We start from the raw sequence: 19,975 nt of genomic DNA on the forward strand, positions 1-19,975 counted from the left end.
GAGATTAAGAGCTTAAAGTGCTTTATAACAAACCAAGCCTCTTTTTCAACTAAACATTTACTAAAGGCCAAAAAATATCACCAGGACATTTTAGGTTGTTTGAATAGTAAAATATCACATTGGAACAAGAAAGTTTGATTCCTTTTATGAAACTAAATATTACATTTGTCACAGCATTCAGCTGTGCTCAGTTTTTGACACATAAATGCTTAGTATTTCCTATATGATAGAACCATTTAATTTCAGCTAAATTTTACTTTCTAATACAACAGATAGGATCATATTTACTCAGATATTTAAAGCAAACTAATTTAAATTTAGCAAGCCAAGTTTCTTGTTCAAAGTTCAAGGAATGACAGTGGTACACCTGGTTAAGCATGTATGTTACCATGCACAAGGACCTGGGGTCAAGCCCCCAGTCTTGGATCTGGGGGGGGGGGGCACTTCACATGCTATGATGCAGGTCTACAGGTGTTTATCTTTCTCTCTCCCTCTCAATTTCCCCCTCCCATCTCTATTACACTGTGTCCTATCAAATAAAATGGAAACAAAAGGGGAAAAGAGCAGAACTGGTGAAACATTTGAAGAAAGCAGGCCGAATGAAGTGATCTGACCAGGCAGTGACTGAGATGGCTATTAAAGAGTATTGTCTTTGCGAAGGACATACAAAAAAAAAAGTGTTATTTAAACCATGTAATTTAAATGAGTTAATATTTCTTAGAGTAAGACTAATGCGATATATAGTGGAGTCACAATATAAGTAAGAACTGTAATACCAGATGATTGAGTGGCCCAGTGATGAGGTAGAGGAATGGATGAAGCATTTGACTCTCAAATATCAGGTCCCCAGTTTTATTCCTGGCATTGTATGTGCCAGAGAGATGCTGTGGTATCCTCTCTCTCCTCTCATGAATTAATCTATCTTTAAAATATGAATAAAAGTGTTCTGATGTATTCCTGAAATCTTGAAAAGCAAGGTTTTGGTTCCAGATTCAAAAACAAAATTGAGAAATAGTATTTTCAAGAGTGGTTATATTTAGACCATGTGGAAACAACAGCAAAGAACTTTCTTAGGTAAGGGGAAAAGAATGGGTAGTATAGGGCTGAAAGGGAAATAGAAAAATATGGCATAAACTGTAAACTCTCTGCAGCTCACTTTCAAATCTCACAGCATAAAAATGCAGGGACTGACCCACTACCTTTATTATTTACTGTACATTTATTTAGCTTCAGAAAGACTTCCACATCTGGTTCACAAGTAACAGCATGGAACAAATAGACTAAAAATTGTGTTAAGTGCACTCATTCAAGCATGCATAGCACAAACAGAGGTGATATGTGAATATATTTATATACCTAAGGTGCTGGGACACAGCCCACTCAACAGAGGGCAGAGGGCAAACTTCACTAAGCATGAGGATACAGGTCTGAGCCTCAACCACCACATGGGAGCACCTGCAGCACCAGCTGCATAGACTGTGGGACAGTTCTGTGATCTCTCTTCTTCTCCTCCTCTGTCTCTTACCTGCTATGGGGGGGGCGGGGGGGCGGGGGAGTCATCTGGGAGCAGTAGACTGGTACAGGCATAGAACCACAATAACCCTGGCGGCAAAAACAAAACACTAATTCATTGAATCTAGCCATTAGAATAATAGGAAATGTGAAAACATAATAAATTCATTCTTGAACTCATGATAAATACACACATAAATCATCCAGTTGTAAGATTATAATTTCAAGGGATTATGTTGGGGTATGGTCAACAATCAGAATATAACAACACACCTTATGTCATACTTAATTCACCAGATTACTCAAATAATCCTAACAATTATGGGCAAAAGGGTGACGATTAAAAGAGCAAAGCTGTCATTTTGAAAAATGAGGAGAAAAGGAGAAAATGTTTTTTAAAAAACACTAATTTTATTATGGTGCTGGATATTCACTGTCAACAAACAAAAAAGGTTGACATTTCCACCTGGAGTTAGAAATGCAGAAATCTCAGCAGGGGAAATGACTCAGTGGACAGTGTGGATGCCTTGCATGCCTGAGGCTCCTGGCCACTTCCCTTGCACCACTTATGCCTGAGTGGAGCTCTCCTTTCTTTCTCTTTCTCTCTCACATGAATTTCACATTGGATCTTAAAAATAAAACGGGGGGAGGGGAGTTCGGGCGGTGGCGCAGTGGGTTAGGCGCATGAGGTGCAAAGCGCAGGGACCTGCACAAGGATCCCGGTTGGAGCTCCCCAGCTACCCACCTGCAGGGGAGTCGCTTCACAGGCAGTGAAGCAGGTCTGCAGGTGTCTTTCTCTCCCCCTCTGTCTTCCCCTCCTCTCTCCATTTCTCTCTGTCCTATCCAACAACGAACAACATCAACAATGGCAATAATAATGGCCACAGCGAGGCTACAACAACAAGGGCAACAAAGAGGGGGAGAGGATGGCCTCCAGGAGCGGTGGCCGAGCCCAGCAATAACCCTAGAGGGGAAAAAAAAATTTAAAAAATAATAAAATAAAATAAAACCAGGGGGCCAGGCAGTAACGCAGCAGGTTAAGTGCACATGGCGTGAAGCCCAAGGACCGGAGTAAGGATCCGGGTTCGAGCCCCCAGGTCTCCACCTGCAGGGGTGTCGCTTCATAGGCGGTGAAAAGTCTGCAGGTGTTTATCTCTCTTCCCTTCTCTGTCTTCCCCATCTCTCTCCATTTCTCTCTGTCCTATCCAACAACAATGACAGCAATGGCAACAATAACAGTAACAATAACAAGGGCAAAAAATGGGAAAAATGGTCTCCAGGAGCAGTGGTTTCATGGTGCAGGCACTGAGCTCCAGCAATAACCCCGGAGGCCAAATAAATAAATATAGAAAGAAAATTAGGGCTGGGTGGTGGTGCATCTGGTAGGCACGCTACCATGTCCAAAAAACTAGGATACAGGCCCCCACCCCCATTTGCAGGAGGAGAGCTTCATAAGCAGTGCAGCAATGCTGCAGGTGCCTCTCTTTCCCTATCTTCCTTTCTCTCTCAATTTCTCTTTATCCAATAAGATAAAAATAAAGTATTTTTGAAAGAGAACCAGCAAACAAAAAAAGTTGTACACCAGTATTTTTCATAAATCACTATGATTTCTTTCTGGCAGTGCCTGTGCCTTGTACATGCATGCTTTCACCACTTCCTGGTCGACAGGTGCATCCCTTTTACCGACAATTTAGAGCAGAGACGCACCATAACAAACTTCTCCTAGCTCTACAGCGCCCCCTTGTGGTGTCTGGGGTTGAGCCCAGGCCCCACACATGGCAAAGCACTTGTGTCACCAGGTAAGTTGTCTTATAGCCTCTTTCTCTTAACTATAGATTAGAAATAATCTTTAACAAAGTATTATAAAAAATAGAGCTCACAATATATAAGAAGGATTTTTAACCAACACCAATACAAAGTTGACTTAACATTCCCAATTAGGTAAACAGATATTAAGAGACTGATTAACAATAATCAAGTGATCTCAAAAGGTGGAGACAAAACATATAACAACTCATTCATGACCAAAGAAAAACTTCTTGACTCAAGTAGAAGGAAATTTCTTTCTCCTTATAGAGACCATTCAAAAGAAGCCAACAAGCAACGTTAGATGTATTACTAAGTTATTAGATGCTTTTCCCCTAAGATCACAAGCAAAGAATTTTTCCCCTAAGATCACAAGAATTTCTACTTTCTCGTATATAATCAGTACTTTACTTCTCTGAAGTCTGGCTAGTAAAATAAAGTGTGAGGGATAGCTAGATTGGAAAGAACTTAAATTTGTCTTTATCTGCAGATAATTGGTCTATTACATATCAGGTGTTTGAAAAGTCACAAAGCATACATGATGACTTCCCTGACAACCCAATTGAAAAGTTTATGGAATCTACAAGAACTTACCAGAACTAACTGATAAACAAGTTTGACAAAAATACAGTATACACAATCGAACTGAGAAAAAAAAAAAAAACTGCTTTTCTACATAGTGGCAAAAAGGTAATTAAGAGGAAAACTCCATCTAAAATGTTACTAAAAAGAATACAGCAGGGGGCTAGGTGGTAGTGCACTGGTTAAGCACTCATATTACCTACCATGCACAAGGACCTGGGTTCCAGCCCCTGCTCCCCACCCACAGGGAAGACACTTAACAAGCTGTGTAGTGGTTTGCAGGTGTCTTTTTTCTCTCTCACTACCTTTCACTCACCTCTCCAATTCTCTCTATTCTATCAAATAAAAAAAAAATAGAAAAATAGCTACCAGGAGGGGTGGATTCCTAGCACTGTCACCAAGCCCCAGTAATAACCCTGGTGGCAGAAAAAAAAAAAAAAAGAAAGAAAAAAAAAAGAATACAGCACATAAGAATATTTAACAGGGCTGAGGAGAATAAAGGTTATGCAAAAGATTCATGCTTGAGGGCTTGAGGTCCCAGGCTCAATTCCCAGCACAACCATAAGCCAGAGCTAAACAGTGCTCTCTGGTATCTGTCTGTCTCATTAAAATAAAATAAATAAAAGATTTAAAAAATAAATTTAACAAAGGAAGTATAAATTATGTATACTAAAAGCTCCAAATCATTGCTGATATAAAGTAAACAAAAGGGAGTCAGGCTGTAGCGCAGCGGGTTAAGCGCAGGTGGCGCAAAGCACAAGGACCGGCATAAGGATCCTGGTTCGAACCCGGCTCCCCACCTGCAGGGGAGTTGCTTCACAGGCAGTGAAGCAGGTCTGCAGGTGTCTATCTTTCTCTCCTCCTCTCTGTCTTCCCCTCCTCTCTCCATTTCTCCCTGTCCTATCCAACAATGACAACAACAATAATAACTACAACAATAAAACAACAAGGGCAACAAAAGGGAATAAATAAAATATTTTTTTTAAAAAAAGAAAGTAAACAAAAGACATTTCTTGTTCCTGGGTTAGAAGGCTCAACATTAATAAAATGTTATCTAGATTTACCTACAGATACAAAATAACCTAATCTGTCAAAATTCTAAGAGATTGTAATCTTAGCAGTAATTGACAAAAAAGGTCTTAAGTTTACATGGAAATTAAAATTTCTGGTAAGAATAGCCAAAAAAAAAATTTTAAGTATTATACTTCCTTATATCAAAGCTTAATTATTCAACTACTATAATAGGAATCAGGAGACTGCTTTCACATGGCAAGGAATAAGCCTTACCATGTGCAAAGCTGACACCACATGGGAGTGCCACAGCACCAAGGGAGACTCCATGGATGAGAGCAGTTTGTGCTATCTTCCCTCTACCCCTTTTCTCCCTCTCCCTGAAATAAACAGAATGAAAAAGTCAGCCTGGGGCAAACAATCATGTAAACTAAATGCAGCTACTATAATAAGGTTACTGTGGTATTGGTATAAGGATAGGTATACGAGTCACAGAAAAAGAACATAAAGTCCAGAAATAGATGCTCACATTCACAGACAATCTCAATTTCAATTGAAATGTCAAGAAAATGTCTTGGAAAAGAATCTGAACGGTGGTATATATGTAAGCAGAGGGGTAAGTGTGCATTCATAAAGTGGAACAGGCTATGGTAGATACTATAGCATTGGTGAGCTTCAACAACGTTATGTCAAAGAAGCAAGACACAAAAGTTCCTATGATTCTATTTATTTAAAAAAGTGTCTTGTGACCAGGGAGGGCAGTCTGGAGGACTCTCAGAAGGCTAGAAGTGGACCTACCCTATGATCCTGCAATTCCTCTCCTGGGGATATATCCTAAGGAACCTAGCACACCTATCTAAAAAGATTTGTGTATACCTATGTTCATAGCAGCACAATTTGTAATAGCCAAAACCTGGAAGCAACCCAGGTGCCCAACAACAGATGAGTAGCTGAGAAAGTTGTGGTCTATATACACAATGGAATACTACTCAGCTTTAAAAATGGTGAATTCATTGTAAACCATTAATTCTCTCAATAAAGTTTGAAAAAAAAAAAAAAGGTAGACTACTCCTGAAAAATAAAACAAAGGCTAAATACTGTCTCTACCTTATGAAAACTATGGTAGTTATCAGTGGGTTGGGGGGCGGGGGGCACAGAACTTTGGTGGTGGGTATGATGTGGATTGCAAAACACTGTTAAATCACTAACAAAATGTCAATACAATAAAATGAAGGCAAATAAAAAAAACACCTTGAAAAAGCCAACAACTAGAGATAGAGGAAATAGTAAACTAATTTGGGTTAAGAGTAAGGAATGGATGCAAACAGCCAAAAGCAACAACTCTGGAAGAAGGAAATGTTCTAAGGTCAAATTGTGATGATCGGTGTACAACTAACTGTATAGTGTACTAAAAAAAAAAAAAATCACTGAAATATACGTCCACTTACAAGAAGGTAAACTTCATGGCATGAAAGCTGTATCTTGATGGAGTATGTGAAAAGGAACAGTTAGGACCCAGGGCTGTCGCTCATGGCAGAGTCCATGTCTCACCTGTCTGAGGATCCGAGCTTGGCCCAGTACCATCAGTCAATCAAATGAAACAGAAAGAGCAATCAGAAGCTCCCTGGCCCTGGCGTGCACAAGCGGAGACAGAGGAGCTTGTATCAGAGCTGTCAGAGTGGAAGTCCGCATGGCCTCCTATTTGATGTTGCTACCCAGCTCTAAGATGTTAAAGTCTTGGTTTCCGGTGAAGGTCTGCCCAGTAGAGCATACTTGTACCGTGCACAAAGACCTAGGTTCAAGCACCTGGTCTCCATCTGCAGTGGGGAAGTTTCACAGACAGGGAAGCAGTTTTGCAAATGTCTATCTTTCTCTCTCCCTGTTTATCTCCCCCTTCCTTCCCTCTCAATTTCTCTCTGTCCTCTCAAATAAAAAAGGAAATACAAAAGAAATTGAGGGACTTTTCTCATTGTTATTCAAATGGCCACAAAAGAGAAAATGCTTGTGAACGTTCTCAGAACATTTCATTGTGAATTGCAAGCACTTACAGAACATTTCTTTTTTCTAATATTTATTCCCTTTTGTTGCCCTTGTTGTTTTATTGTTGTAGTTATTGATGTCATCGTTGTTGGATAGGACAGAGAGAAATGGAGAGAGGAGGGGAAGACAGAGAGAGGGAGAGAAAGATAGACACCACTTCACCGCTTGTGAAGCGACTCCCCTGCAGGTGGGGACCCAGGGGCTTGAACCAGGATCCTTAAGCTGGTCCTTGTGCTTTCCACCGTCATGTGCACTTAACCCGCTAAGCTACCGCCCAACTCCCAACACAGAACATTTCTTTACCTTTCTTCCAGTAAAGGCAGCTCGATGAAGTGGTGTGTCTCCCATGTCATTTAACACATTTACTTCAGCACCAGCCTAGCAAATATGAAAAACAAAATGTCTTCTGCATATCAAGAAAGACACAGAACTGTAAATTCCTTAAGATTTATATTTCAAGGGGCAAGGAGGAGGTACACCAGGTACAATGCACATGTTATCATGTTCAAGGACCCGGGTTCAAGCTCTGGTCTTCACCTCCTGCGGTCAAGTTTTATGAGCAGTGAAGCAATGCTGTTGGGGGTCTCTTTCTTATCCTTCCCCTCCTTATTTGTTGTCTCTATAAGATAAATAATTATATATAAGTACATATATTTCAAAAATTAAAATTCTTACTATTGATTAGTTGTCACTTCTGAGTAAATTTTTACCTTTCTGAAAGGTAAAAAAAAAAAAAAATCTACCTATTAGATAAAAAAACAAAAGGGTACACTTTTCTTTAAAAGTTTATGCACCTTAACTCTATTTGAAAAATATACTTAAAAAATACCATTACTCAAATATACAGATCAATTTTACTATACAATCACATTTCAGAAATATAAATATATAGGACAGGGAGAGACATCATCATGATTACAAAAAAAAAAAAAAGACTTTTTCATTCTGGAAGCTCCAAAGTCCCAGGTATAAGCCCCAGCACCACCACTATAAGCCAGAGCTAAGAAGTGCTCTGGATATGGATATATATATATATATATATATATATATATATATATATATATATATATATTCACTGAATTTTAAAAATACAAGGTTTGTGGCCAGAGTCTGACATGCACACCTGAATAATGCACTTGCTTTGAATGCACACATCCCAGGTGTGAGCTTAGCAACCCAGGTGTGAAGCCTGCCCCAATACAATATCTTCCCCCATCTGTTTTCTGTCTGTCTCTGTCTATCTGGAAAAAAAGTGAGTTTGGTGCAGTGAAGCCCCAGAAACAATAAAAAAGAGAAAGATCTTCAGTACAAATCAGATGGATTGAAAAGGAGAGATGTACTTCTGCCTCTGCTCTGTCCTAGTACCTACTACTCCCAGAGTCCCTTGCGATTAAAGTTCCTGAAGTAAACAAACTTTGGTTGAAAAATGAGGAATACATTGAAGGGAAAAGTTATGCTCTCCTCATCCTGTGGCTGCTAGCAGTGATAGAGGCTATCCTTGAGCCTGAGCTTTGCCTCAGGACTGAAGCAGGACTTCTTAAAAGGCAGGACTGCTTGCCTGGAAGGCAAGTTGTATTCAAGAAACTTTATCAAACTCTCCACTCTGAAGGAAGGAGAGGGTAAGGGCATGTGGACATTCCTTCCTGGTTATTTGATGTTATGTTTTAAGATTTTTTTATTTTACTAATTAAAAGTTAGGTATTAAAAATAAACACTAAAATACGAGAAAGAAAAGAAGGAAACATGAGATCTTAAATAATTTGGTCTTCATTAAGACAATCTCAATTTTCAACTATTTAGGATGCGCTTTAGAAACTTTTTTTTTTAACTATTACACTCAAAATGAAAATACTCTCTCAATATAAAGAAGTTGGTCACATAATTTCAAATGACTGAGTCTGAATGATTTAGTTTTCATTGGGCTAGCCTAATTCATGTCTATAGTAAAGAACAAATAAATGTCTTTAGTGGTGAGCTATTGTTTTGAATAAGTCATTATGGCTTCTGTTGGCTTCTCTAAGAGTTTTGTAATCTCCACTAAAGCAATATTATGTTCATTTCAAAATCAAAACCATAATTATACCTTTAACAGATCCTGGACCACTTGTCTGTGTCCAAAATAGCAAGCCAGATGAAGAGGTGTCCAGCCCAAATTAGATTTACTTCTTCCTAACAATGAAAAACATCAGGTTTTGTGGCAATGTAGAAATTTTCCAATAAAATCAATTACTCTCTAAATACCTCAGACAGTTTGCTTTAATAGTATATTGATGATGCAAAATAAATGACAGTAAGAAGTATAACAAGTGGGGGGGTCAGCAGTAGCACCGCGGATTAAGAGCACATGGTGCAAGGCTCAAGGATTAGAGTAAAGATACTGGTTCGAGCCCCTGGCTCCCCACCTGGAGGGGAGTCGCTTCACAAGCAGTGAAGCAGGTCTGTGGGTGTCTGTCTTTCTCTCCTCCTCTCTGTCTTCCCCTCCTCTCTCCATTTCTCTCTGTCTTACCCAACAACAACGACATCAATAACAACAATAATAATAACCAAAACAAAAAAACAAGGGCAACAAAAGGGGAAAAAAATAGCTTCCAGGGCCGGATCTACAGGGATACAGAGGTCACATAGGCTCCTAAGCTGAGTATGGGGCCCAGATCAAATCAAATCAATGGGGTTTACAGTCAACAATATTTATACACCTTTCGCATATTTGGGAGCTACTCTCTTCCCAGATTCAGCTTTCTGGACCTTCCTCCAGCCAGTATATAATCAGTCTCCCCAGACAATAACTAGAACCCACCTGCATATCAGATTTCAGGCTCAGGATGGAAAAAAAAACTAGTAAAGCCAAAGACCCTTTGGAATATAACTAAAATATGCCTACTTGTTGTGACCCCAACAGGAGTTGGGGACTATTAGCATACGAATGACATCATCCTGAGGCAGGCACACAGTTAAGGGAATGTATAAAAGCACATACTGGAGCAGCTCAGGCTCTTTGGCTGCTGCTTCTTCTCCTGGTCAGAAGCATCTCGATGGAGATGCGCCAGGTATCCGCCATGACTACTTCTCCTGGGAACTGAACACGTGTGACTCTGCTAGATGGTAAACTTTTAGACCCCTCTACAGCCATGAGCAACCTTTACCAGAGCTGATAATTGTTTATCTTATGGGACTAAACTATACTCAGACTTTATGGACCTAGAGTACTCTTAACCCTTGATAGTAAGTGCTTATTTTGCCTTTTACCTGTTTCACCCTAATAAACCTTGTATTGTTTAAACCAGTTCCCAGCTCCCCACTGTGAATCCTTTTATGCGCAGCAGCCTCCAACCCCTTTTTAAGTTAAATTACAACACCTACTAGCTATCTACAGAATGGAGACACACCCCCCCACCCCCCCACCCCACTCTTCATCTGCACTACTACAGCCTTTAGGTTCATGATTAGTCAACTTGTTTGGCTTTATATGTTAACTCTCTTTTCAGCCACCAGATTCCAGATGCTAGCATGATGCCAACCAGACTCTCCTGGACAGATGACCCCACCAATGTGTCCTGGAGCTCTGATTCCCCAGAACCCCGCCCCACTAGGGAAAGAGAGAGGGAGTATGGATCGACCTGTCAACACCCATGTTCAGTGGGAAAGCAATTACAGAAACCAGACCTTCCACCTTCTGCATCCCACAATGACCTTGGGTCCATACTCCCAGAGGGTTAAAGAGTAGAAAAGCTATCAAGAGAGGGGATGGGATATGGACTTCTGGTGGTGGGAATTGTATATGAAGTTGTAACCCTCTTATCCTATGGTCTTGTCAGTGTTTCCTTTTTATAAATAAATAAATAAAGCCTCCAGGAATGTGTATTCATGGTGTAGGCACTGAGGTGAGCCCCAGCAATAACCCTGGAGGCAAAAAAAAAAAAAAAAAGAAACAAGCAATCAAAAGAAAAAAAGGACGTATAACAAATGGAGTGGAACTCAGGAATAGGAAAGATTCCTATGTCACTTTCCCAACTCAGTGTCTCCTGTCCTAAAAAGCACGAAGGAAACATGGGATTTACATTCAAACTATTAGGTTGCTGAAAAAGGCATGTTGTATTTTTCTGTGCAAAATGCATCATGAATTTTCTATTATTTATTTATTTACTTTGTTTCCAGGGTTATCACTGGGGCTCAGTGCCTACACTATGAATCCACTGTTCCTGTGGCCATTTATTTTACTTTATTTTGGATAGGACAAAGAGAAATTGAGAGGAGAGGGCAAGATCTATCTTGAGAAAAAAGGACAGACACCTGCAGACCTGCTTATTTCCTCTCTAATGTGTACCTTCTGGAATCCCTCATCCAAATCCTGGAGCCTCAGTTTGTTTGTGGAATATTCCTTTCCCTTTGTCCTTACTGAAACTTATCTCTACCTGGTGGCAGTGGTTTTCCTTTATCCAGGAGGAGCCCTTCAGGCCACCCCATTCCTCTACATTCACTGTTCCTCACAGAATAGAAGCCATGCAGGCCTCCCCCTCAAAATCAGTTCTGCCCCAGTCAATGACTTGACTCATGTTACAACCTCTCTGAGACTTCTGCCTCTAAACCATAGCTATATTTTTGCTTTCAAAAGACAGCATTTCTTAGACCACCACTTAAAATTTATATAAAGTATACTATCCACATAAATACAATATTTTATTTACAAGAACGACTTGCTAACAGCAACAAACAGGGCCCACTCAGAACATGACAACAGTTACAAGCATTTACTGCTATCAAATGAATTGCCCAACATCTAATATAGGACTCCTCCCCACTCACCCTTCAAACTTCCCTTAAGACTCCTCCCCACTCACCCTTCAAACTTCCCTTAAGACAAGTCTGAACGATTCAATGAGGGTAAATTTTTTAAAAAGAACTAACAGAAAGTGACTTTCTATTCATTAGTTTGAGGCAACCATGGGTAGGTTAGTCAAATCAAGACTTGTTTTGGCATTTCACTAAGGTTGGGTTGGGTGGTCATATGCCAAGTTGAACACATTATCATGCACAAGGATCTGGGTTCAAGCACCCCAGTTCCTACCTGCAGGAAGTAGGGGGGGTAGTTTCACAGTGGTAAAGCAGTGCTATAGTCTCTCTCTCCCTCTGTCTCTCCCTCTCTCCCCCAACTCCCCATTTCTCTTCAATTCTCTGTCCAATCAAGTGAATAAATATTATTTTAAAAAAAAAGATAATTCAGAGGTGAAGATGAAAGGCAAGGTCTTTCTTGAAGGGTGAGGATAGTTTCTAAAATCCTGTTCATTTATCATTGTATCCTAGAGCTTCTGTACAACACACACCATAGTTGCTTCCATAGTGCAAAGACAACACTGCTCCCCTGAAGGCAAATCTGTGTTCAGAATGAGAAAGGAGCACAGCAGGGAGACAGACAAGAGCTTGACTCTGAGTCTGATTTCAGTTATGCTAAGGGAATGCTTAGGGAACTTTGGGGGAAAACTCATAGTGGAGCCAAACGCTACCTTATGAATTTGTGTCTGCTGTAAAAGGCTTGCATTTACAGTTAAGTGTCATCTTAAAGGGAGCTGGGAGAGAGTACACCTACTAAAGGACACACCTGGCCATGCAAGAGGACCTAGGTTTGTACCCCAGTCACCACACAGAAGCGCCTACAAGGCTAACTTCACAGGTGAGAGTAGTGCTCTGTTCTTTCTCTCTTTATCACCCTCTATTGAAAAGAAAACAAACGATAAGGAAGAATGAAAAAAAGAAGAGGAGAGGAGTGGAGAAAAGGGGAAAGAAAAAGTCTGTCTATGGTGGAAAGTATGCAGTTATAAAGAAGCTCTAGTGAAAATACTGGTGACAAACTTTTCTTAAATAAATAATAGCCTGGGAAGTGGCACTTTAGATAAAGCACTAGACTCTGGCATGAAGTCCTAAATTCAGACCCCATGACTGAATGTGCCAGGGTGAAGTGTGGTTTCTCTCTCTTTCTCTCTATCTTGTAAATACGCAAAGCTTTAAAATTCTTATTTAAAAATATAAGTAAGGTGAATATTTATATAAAACATAAGTAATAAAATAGATGAAGAAAAAGATAAGACCTTTCTTGAAGGATGAGGATGATTACTAATTATCACCTTAAGGTGAAGGAGAGAGGTGAGAGGGTATGGAAAACCAAATATTTATAAGAAAGATACTGTGGTTAAGGTATCCAAAAATAACATTTATTCTTCACACTTCCGTACTCCCACACAAGAGATGCTTGTAATAGTCTTAGAACCATTTTAGAAAAATTTTAATTCTCCACACACCTCAGTGTAAGAGTTCAGAAATGAATGGCACAGTATGACCTGACTGTTGCTCACTCACCTCGCCTGGCTTCTCCCTCCTCCATCTTTCAGATCCTTGACATCTGCTGCCTTTCAACTCAGGGTCTCGACACCTGCCCTTACTTCTGCCTTGAGCCCCGGTTTTCTTTTTTATTTTATTTTATTTTATTTACATTTATTTATTCCCTTTTGTTGCCCTTGTTGTTTTATTGTTGTAGTTATTATTGTTGTTGTCGTCATTGTTGGATAGGACAGAGAGAAATGGAGAGAGGAGGGGAAGACAGAGAGGGGGAGAGAAAGATAGACACCTGCAGACCTGCTTCACCGCCTGTGAAGGGACCTGCCTGCAGGTGGGGAGCCGGGGGCTGGAACCGGGATCCTGACTCCGGTCCTTGAGCTTAGCGCCACCTGCGCTTAACCCGCTGCGCTACAGCCCGACTCCCCAGCCCCGGTTTTCTCTATCTTCACAGATCAGCTCCTCCACGCTCTTCATACATCACCTTAGAACAATTTCCTCTGAGAAGCTAAGCCTTCAATTCTAGCACATATCTTGTTTATGAGTCCCATAGCAGCCTAGACTTCCATGTCCTTGTACATCGTGCAGAACGCAAACTAGTCTGACCTAATACTTTACTAGACTAGTCTCTGTGAAGGCGGGATTCCCACTTGACTTTTCAACACCAATGCTTTCTTTTTTTTTTTTTTGCCTCCAGGGTTATTGCTGGAACTCAGTGCCTACACCACAAATCCACTGCTCCTGGTCATCTTTTCCATTGTTGACGTTGCTGTTGCTGTTGTTGGATAGGACAGAGAGAAACTGAGAGAGGAGGGAAAGACAGAGTGGGAGAGAAAGACAGACACCTGCAGACCTGCTTCACTGCTTGCGAAGTGACTCCCCTGCAGGTGGGGTGCTGGGGGTTCAAACCAGGATCCTTGAGCCGGTCCTTGAGTTTTGTACTATGTGCACTTAATCCACTGCACTATCACCTGCCCCCCACAACCACAACCACTACCCTCACAACCCCCCCACACTATTTTTATATATGTATTTATTTATTTATTCCCTTTTGTTGCCTTTGTTGTTTTTTATTGCTGTAGTTATTATTGTTGTCAGATATGACAGAGAGAAATGGAGAGACTCCACCTGCATACACTATTTCTAAGGCACCTCGCATGACTCTGAGCATACAATAAACATTCGATCAACTATAACATTCTTGAGAAGAAAAATCTTACATAGCATGCACCTTATGGGATCAGGTTCAACCTCCAAGCTTAGAAAGTTTAAGGACCATGACAATCCTAAAGATGCATCTGAACAGGAGGCTAGAAAAGACATTTCACTTATTCTTGGTAGAGTTTTTCCTTGGATATGAGACAGACAGCTATTGCATGCGACATCAGAAAGTCAAAGACTAAATGAATGATACAAATAATGCAGATTCCTCAGAGAAAGCCAAAAATGCCATCCAGAGCTTACCTTTGCAGTTAATATCAGCCGTGATTTCATTCTTCTCAATGGTTTCTAGAAGTTGTCTAACTTCTTCAGAGTTGCCATTTCTGGCATGATGGAGGAGGAGCTGTTCTGCTTCTGTATTCATTTCTAGATTGAAAAACAATGTTGCTATTATCTAAAAACATAAGTACCCTTTAGATAATGCCTGTCAATACAAAAGAGGGGATCATTTTGTTCTTAGGAACAAGAACTTACTAAGTGGATCAATTGCAATTTCAGAACTTGACAAATTCTTTGCCCTTGGTATTATCATCAAGGAAGAACATTAGACAACTGAACAAGCTTATTTATCTCTCAAAGCTTCAGATTCCTCATCTGCAAAACATAAGCAATGTCAAGAGTTTTAAGATTGCCTATGAGAGCATCCAAACAAATACAAAGCATTTTGTAGGCAGTTACTATAGCATTAAAAGCTAGACAAAATTAAAATGAATGTAAATTTACACATTTAAAACCTGCATAAAAAACCTTACTAAGGACCTTGTAGTGACTATTACAGTGTTCTCTCTCTCCCTTTTTTAAAATTTCTTTATTGGGGAATTAATGTGTTACATTAGCTAGTAAATGGCAAACGCTAGAAGAAGAAGAAGCTAGTAAATACAGTAGTTTGTACATGCATAACATTTCCCAGTTTTCTATCTAACAATACAACCCCCACTAGTTCCTCTGTCATCCTTCTTGGATCTGTATTATCCCCACCCACCCACCTCAGAGTCTTTTACTTTGGTGCAATACATCAATTCCAGTTCAGGTTCTCCTGTTTTCTTTTCTGATCTTGTTTTTCAACTTCTGCCGAGAGTGAGATCATCCCATATTCATCCTTCTGTTTCTGATTTATTTCACTTAACATGAATTTTTCAAGGTCCATCCAAGACCGCTGAAAATGGTGAAGTCACCATTTCTTATAGCTGAGTAGTATTCCTATATATATATATATATATATATATATATACCACAATATGCTCAGCCACTCATCTGTTTTTGGACACCTGGGTTGCTTCCAGATTTTGGCAAATTGTGCTGCTAAGAACATATGTGTAAACAGATCTTTTTGGATGGGTGTGTTGGGTTCCTTAGGATATATCCCCAGGAGAGGAATTGCAGGGTCATAGGGTAGGTCCATTTCTAGCCTTCTGAGAGTTCTCCAGAATGTTCTCCACAGAGGTTGGACCAATTGACATTCCCACCAGCAGTGCAGGAGGGTTCCTTTGACCCCACAACCTCTACAGCATTTGCTGCTGTTACCTTTTCTGATGTATGACATTCTCACAGGAGTGAGGTGGTATCTCATTATTGTCTTTATTTGCATTTCTCTGACAATCAGAGACTTGCAGCTTTTTTTCATGTGTTTCTCGGCCTTTTGGATCTTTTCTGTGGTGAATATTCTGTCCATGTCCTCCCCCCATTTTTGGGTGGGGTTATTTGTTTTCTTGTTGAGATTTGCAAATTCTTTATATATTCTGGTTATTAGCCTCTTGTCTGATGTATGGCATATAAAGATCTTCTCCCATTCTGTGAGGGGTCTCTTGGTTTGGGTAGTAGTTTTTTTTAACTGTGCAGAAGCTTTTTAATTTGATGTAGTCCTATAGGTTTATGCTTGCCTCCGTCTTCTTTCTAATTGGATTCGTTTCATTGACGATGTCTTTAAAATTTATGCGGAAACGAGTTCTGCCAATATTTTCCTCTAAGTATCTGATAGTTTCTGGTCTATCATCCAAGTCCTTGATCCACATGGAATTTACTTTTGTATTTAGTGAAATATAGTGGTTCAGTTTCATTCTTCTACATGTTTCAACCCATTTTTTCCAACATCATTTGTTGAAGAGACTCTGTTTTCCCATTTAATAGTCGTGGCACCTTTGTCAAAGATTAGATGTCCATAGATGTAGGGGTCTCTCTTTTTTTTTTTCTTTTACCAATCTCCCACACAAAATATAGGACTACAGGGGAAACTTTACATCAAATATTATGAGCAATTTGTAAAAAAAAAAAAAAATTAAAAAATTAAATCAAATAAATACAAATGATGCACAATTTCAACATCTTCCTACACAAGCAGGGTCTACTCATTTATTCACTCACCCTTTCCTCCTGCTCAGCTGAGATATGAAACTATTCAACACGGTTTTGAGTCACAGAACACTTTAATCCTTCAAATTCTTGCATGATTTTGAATAAATGGTTAATGCCACTTAAAAGGACAGATTGTGGAGACTGTACTAATAGCTACTTGCATTTGACTTTTAGCTCAGTTGATGTGATTATTTTCTATTAACTGTTGCCTTGTGCCCTTACCTACTAACTTAATTATATTAAATGCAGCAAAATCATTTTGAGTATCTCAAAATCAGTTTGGTTACTCAGATTTCCCAACTTATGTTACCTAATGTTTAATATAATGAAACAATACTGGCAGCAAAAGGAATAATATTTGGGAATTAACCAGGGAGATAAAGAAAAACCTATACAATAAGAATTGTTAAATGTTGCTGAAAACAATTAAAGAAAACAAGTAAAAACATAATCCATGTTTATGGACTTAAAAAACCTACTAAAATGAATAAATATTATCCCACAGAATCTGCATTTTCAGTGGAATTACTACTAGAACCTCAAGCCCCTTTTTTTAAAATACAGGAACCTATTGTGGGGGGCTGGGAAATAGTGCACTAGGTTAAACACATACATAGTATGAAGCACAAGGATCCCGGTTCAGGCCCCCAGGTCCCAACCTGCCGGGAGGGTTGCTTCAAAGTGGTGAGGCAGGTCTGCAGGTGTCTGTCTCTCTTCCTCTGTCTTCCCCTCATATCTCAATTTCTTTTTGTCCTATCCAACAAAATGGGGAAAAAATGGCCTCCAGGAGCAAATGGCTACCAGGGTTGGATGAGACATGGTGCAGGCATGGAGGCTCAGAGATAATACTGCTGGTAAATAAAAGAAGAGAATGAAACTGGGGAGACTGGAAGATAGCTCAATCAGGACAGAGCACACTGTACCAGAACCTGGGTTCAAGACTCTGGCACAGAAATAGGAGCATCATGCAAAAAGAGAAGCTTCATAAGCAGTGGGGGAGTGGTATAATGTCTCTCCTTATTGCCTTGCTCTCTCTATCTTTCACCCTCTCTATCTGTGGTGGAAAGGAGAAAAAAAAAGGATCTCTCAAAATTCAACACAAGAAGGTATGAGATAAGAAACCAGAAAAGGGCAAACACAAAATGAAGTAATACCCCAAATTTAACTGTGACTCTGGCCCAGATATTATACTCGGTTTTTATGGACTATATACTAATCTCACTGCTGTCCAGGTTTTCAGCTATGTATATAAATTAAACAAGATACTGACAGTCTACATTTGTTAGCATACAGAAATAGATTTCACTCAATAATATTCTCATTCTTTTTAAAGATTAATCAAAGACATATGCAAAATACCTTCAGAATACACTAAAATTTCTATAAGATTATCCTTGGTTTCTTTTCTTTTTTTTAAGCTATTTTTTAAAATATTTATTTATTCCCTTTTGTTGCCCTTGTTTTTTATTGTTGTTGTAGATCTTATTGCTGTTGTCATTGAGGTCATCATTGTTAGATAGGACAGAGAGAAATGGAGAGAGGAGGGGAAGACAGAGAGAGGGGGAGAGAAAGAGAGACACCTGCAGACCTGCTTCACTGCTTGTGAAACGACTCCCCTGAAGGTGGGGAGCTGGGGGTTCGAACTGGGATCCTTACACCGGTCCTTGTGCTTGGCACCACGTGCACCTAACCCGCTGCGCTACCACCCAACTCGCTATCCGTTTCTAACCATACTGGATTTACAGAACAAAGTAAGTTCTTCAATTTTCTAAAATATATATCATCTACTTAAGCAGTCCACTGGGGCATCATATTAACTACAACAGCTGCTCATAAGTGATGGGACTGAAACATATTAAAAATGTATTCAATTAATATTTATTAACTACCAAAGAAAGGGACTACTATAGCTTTGGAGGTACAATGATAGAGAATAGAGTTCTGTTCCCTCTCCTACCCCCAAAAAACCAGGATAAACATGTGTCAAGCAACTTGATACTCATGAGACAGTGATTAGACAGAGGAGAATCTGAATGGTTAGCTCTTCACTTGTATCAGTTACAGAAGAAATTGAAAGAAAAGTAAAATCTAAGCTAGTATCAGTTCCAGCATCAGATGTACCAGAGTCATGCTCTGGTCCTCTCACTCTCTTACTTTTATTAATAAATAATTTTTAAAGAGAAGGTCATCAAGACTACCAGGGAGAATAATGTGAACAACACTTCTTTATATATATTTTTTTTCCTTTGTGTTGCCCTTGTTTTTATTATTGTTGTGGTTATTACTTTTGTTATTGATGTCACTGTTTCCAGATAGGACAGAGAGAAACGGAAAGAAAGACTGACACCTGCAGACCTGCTTCACCGCCTGTGAAGCGACTCCCCTGCAGATGGGGAGCCGGGGGCTCAAACCAGGATCCTTATGCCAGTCCTCGAGTTTCACACCATGTGCGTTTAACCTGCTGTGCTACCACCCAACCCCATGAACATTTCTAACATAGACAGCTGTTAGGAAAGAAACAATCCTAAAGATTTGATTTGATTTCAGTCATAGTAAGTTGAAATTCCCTAGGGAAATGGAAAGGTAGCTGTCCATTTAGCAATGAACGAACACCAACTTTGGCACAAAAAAGTAGTTCTAGGATAGAACTAAATAGTAGGTAGGCATTATCAGTACAGCAGCTGTTAAAGGCAGAAGAATATTTAAGATCTTGCTCTGGGAGCAGACCAACACTGAAGGAGGAGTGACTTTTGATCAAGTGACTATGATATGACAAACATAATGAAGAGTAATAAGAGGGAGCAGAAAACAGTTGTACCAGTGGAACTAAGAAAATATTTTGGTGTGTCTGTATATGGACGGGGGGTGTCAGTCAGTAAGACAGAAATACTAAAGGAAGGACAAAGACAAAACCTGCAAGTGTTGTTTGGTTTCACAAATAAAAGGGTATTAATGAACCAAATACTTTCAGTGGAAAAGATAGAAGTAAAAAACCAAAGTTTTATAAGTTGGGGAATGAATGGGGCATATTACGTATGCATACTGTAATATTTCTTTAAAGCAACTTCATTCTGAAACTATGATAGCTTCGATTACAAATATAAGATACTTGGAAATGTTTCTA

The 19,975-nt window shown here is 39.6% G+C and overlaps 1 protein-coding gene across 2 annotated transcripts in view; it reads right to left on the reverse strand.

Moving 5' to 3' along the window:
- OSBPL1A (oxysterol binding protein like 1A) overlaps positions 1-19,975 on the reverse strand; it is a 251,514-nt gene that overhangs the window by 206,165 nt on the left and 25,374 nt on the right. For both annotated transcript variants that reach the window (XM_060173612.1, XM_060173611.1), the window contains exons 2-5: positions 14,974-15,093; positions 14,743-14,865; positions 9,035-9,120; positions 7,255-7,329 (exon numbers count right to left, since the gene is read on the reverse strand). In XM_060173612.1, coding sequence (XP_060029595.1) covers positions 7,255-7,329; positions 9,035-9,120; positions 14,743-14,865; positions 14,974-15,031 — 342 coding nt within the window. In that variant the 5' untranslated portion in view covers positions 15,032-15,093. The remainder of the gene's footprint in view (positions 1-7,254; positions 7,330-9,034; positions 9,121-14,742; positions 14,866-14,973; positions 15,094-19,975) is intronic.

Source organism: Erinaceus europaeus, chromosome 15, assembly GCF_950295315.1.
Source record: "Erinaceus europaeus chromosome 15, mEriEur2.1, whole genome shotgun sequence".
Classification (NCBI taxonomy): domain Eukaryota; kingdom Metazoa; phylum Chordata; class Mammalia; order Eulipotyphla; family Erinaceidae; genus Erinaceus; species Erinaceus europaeus.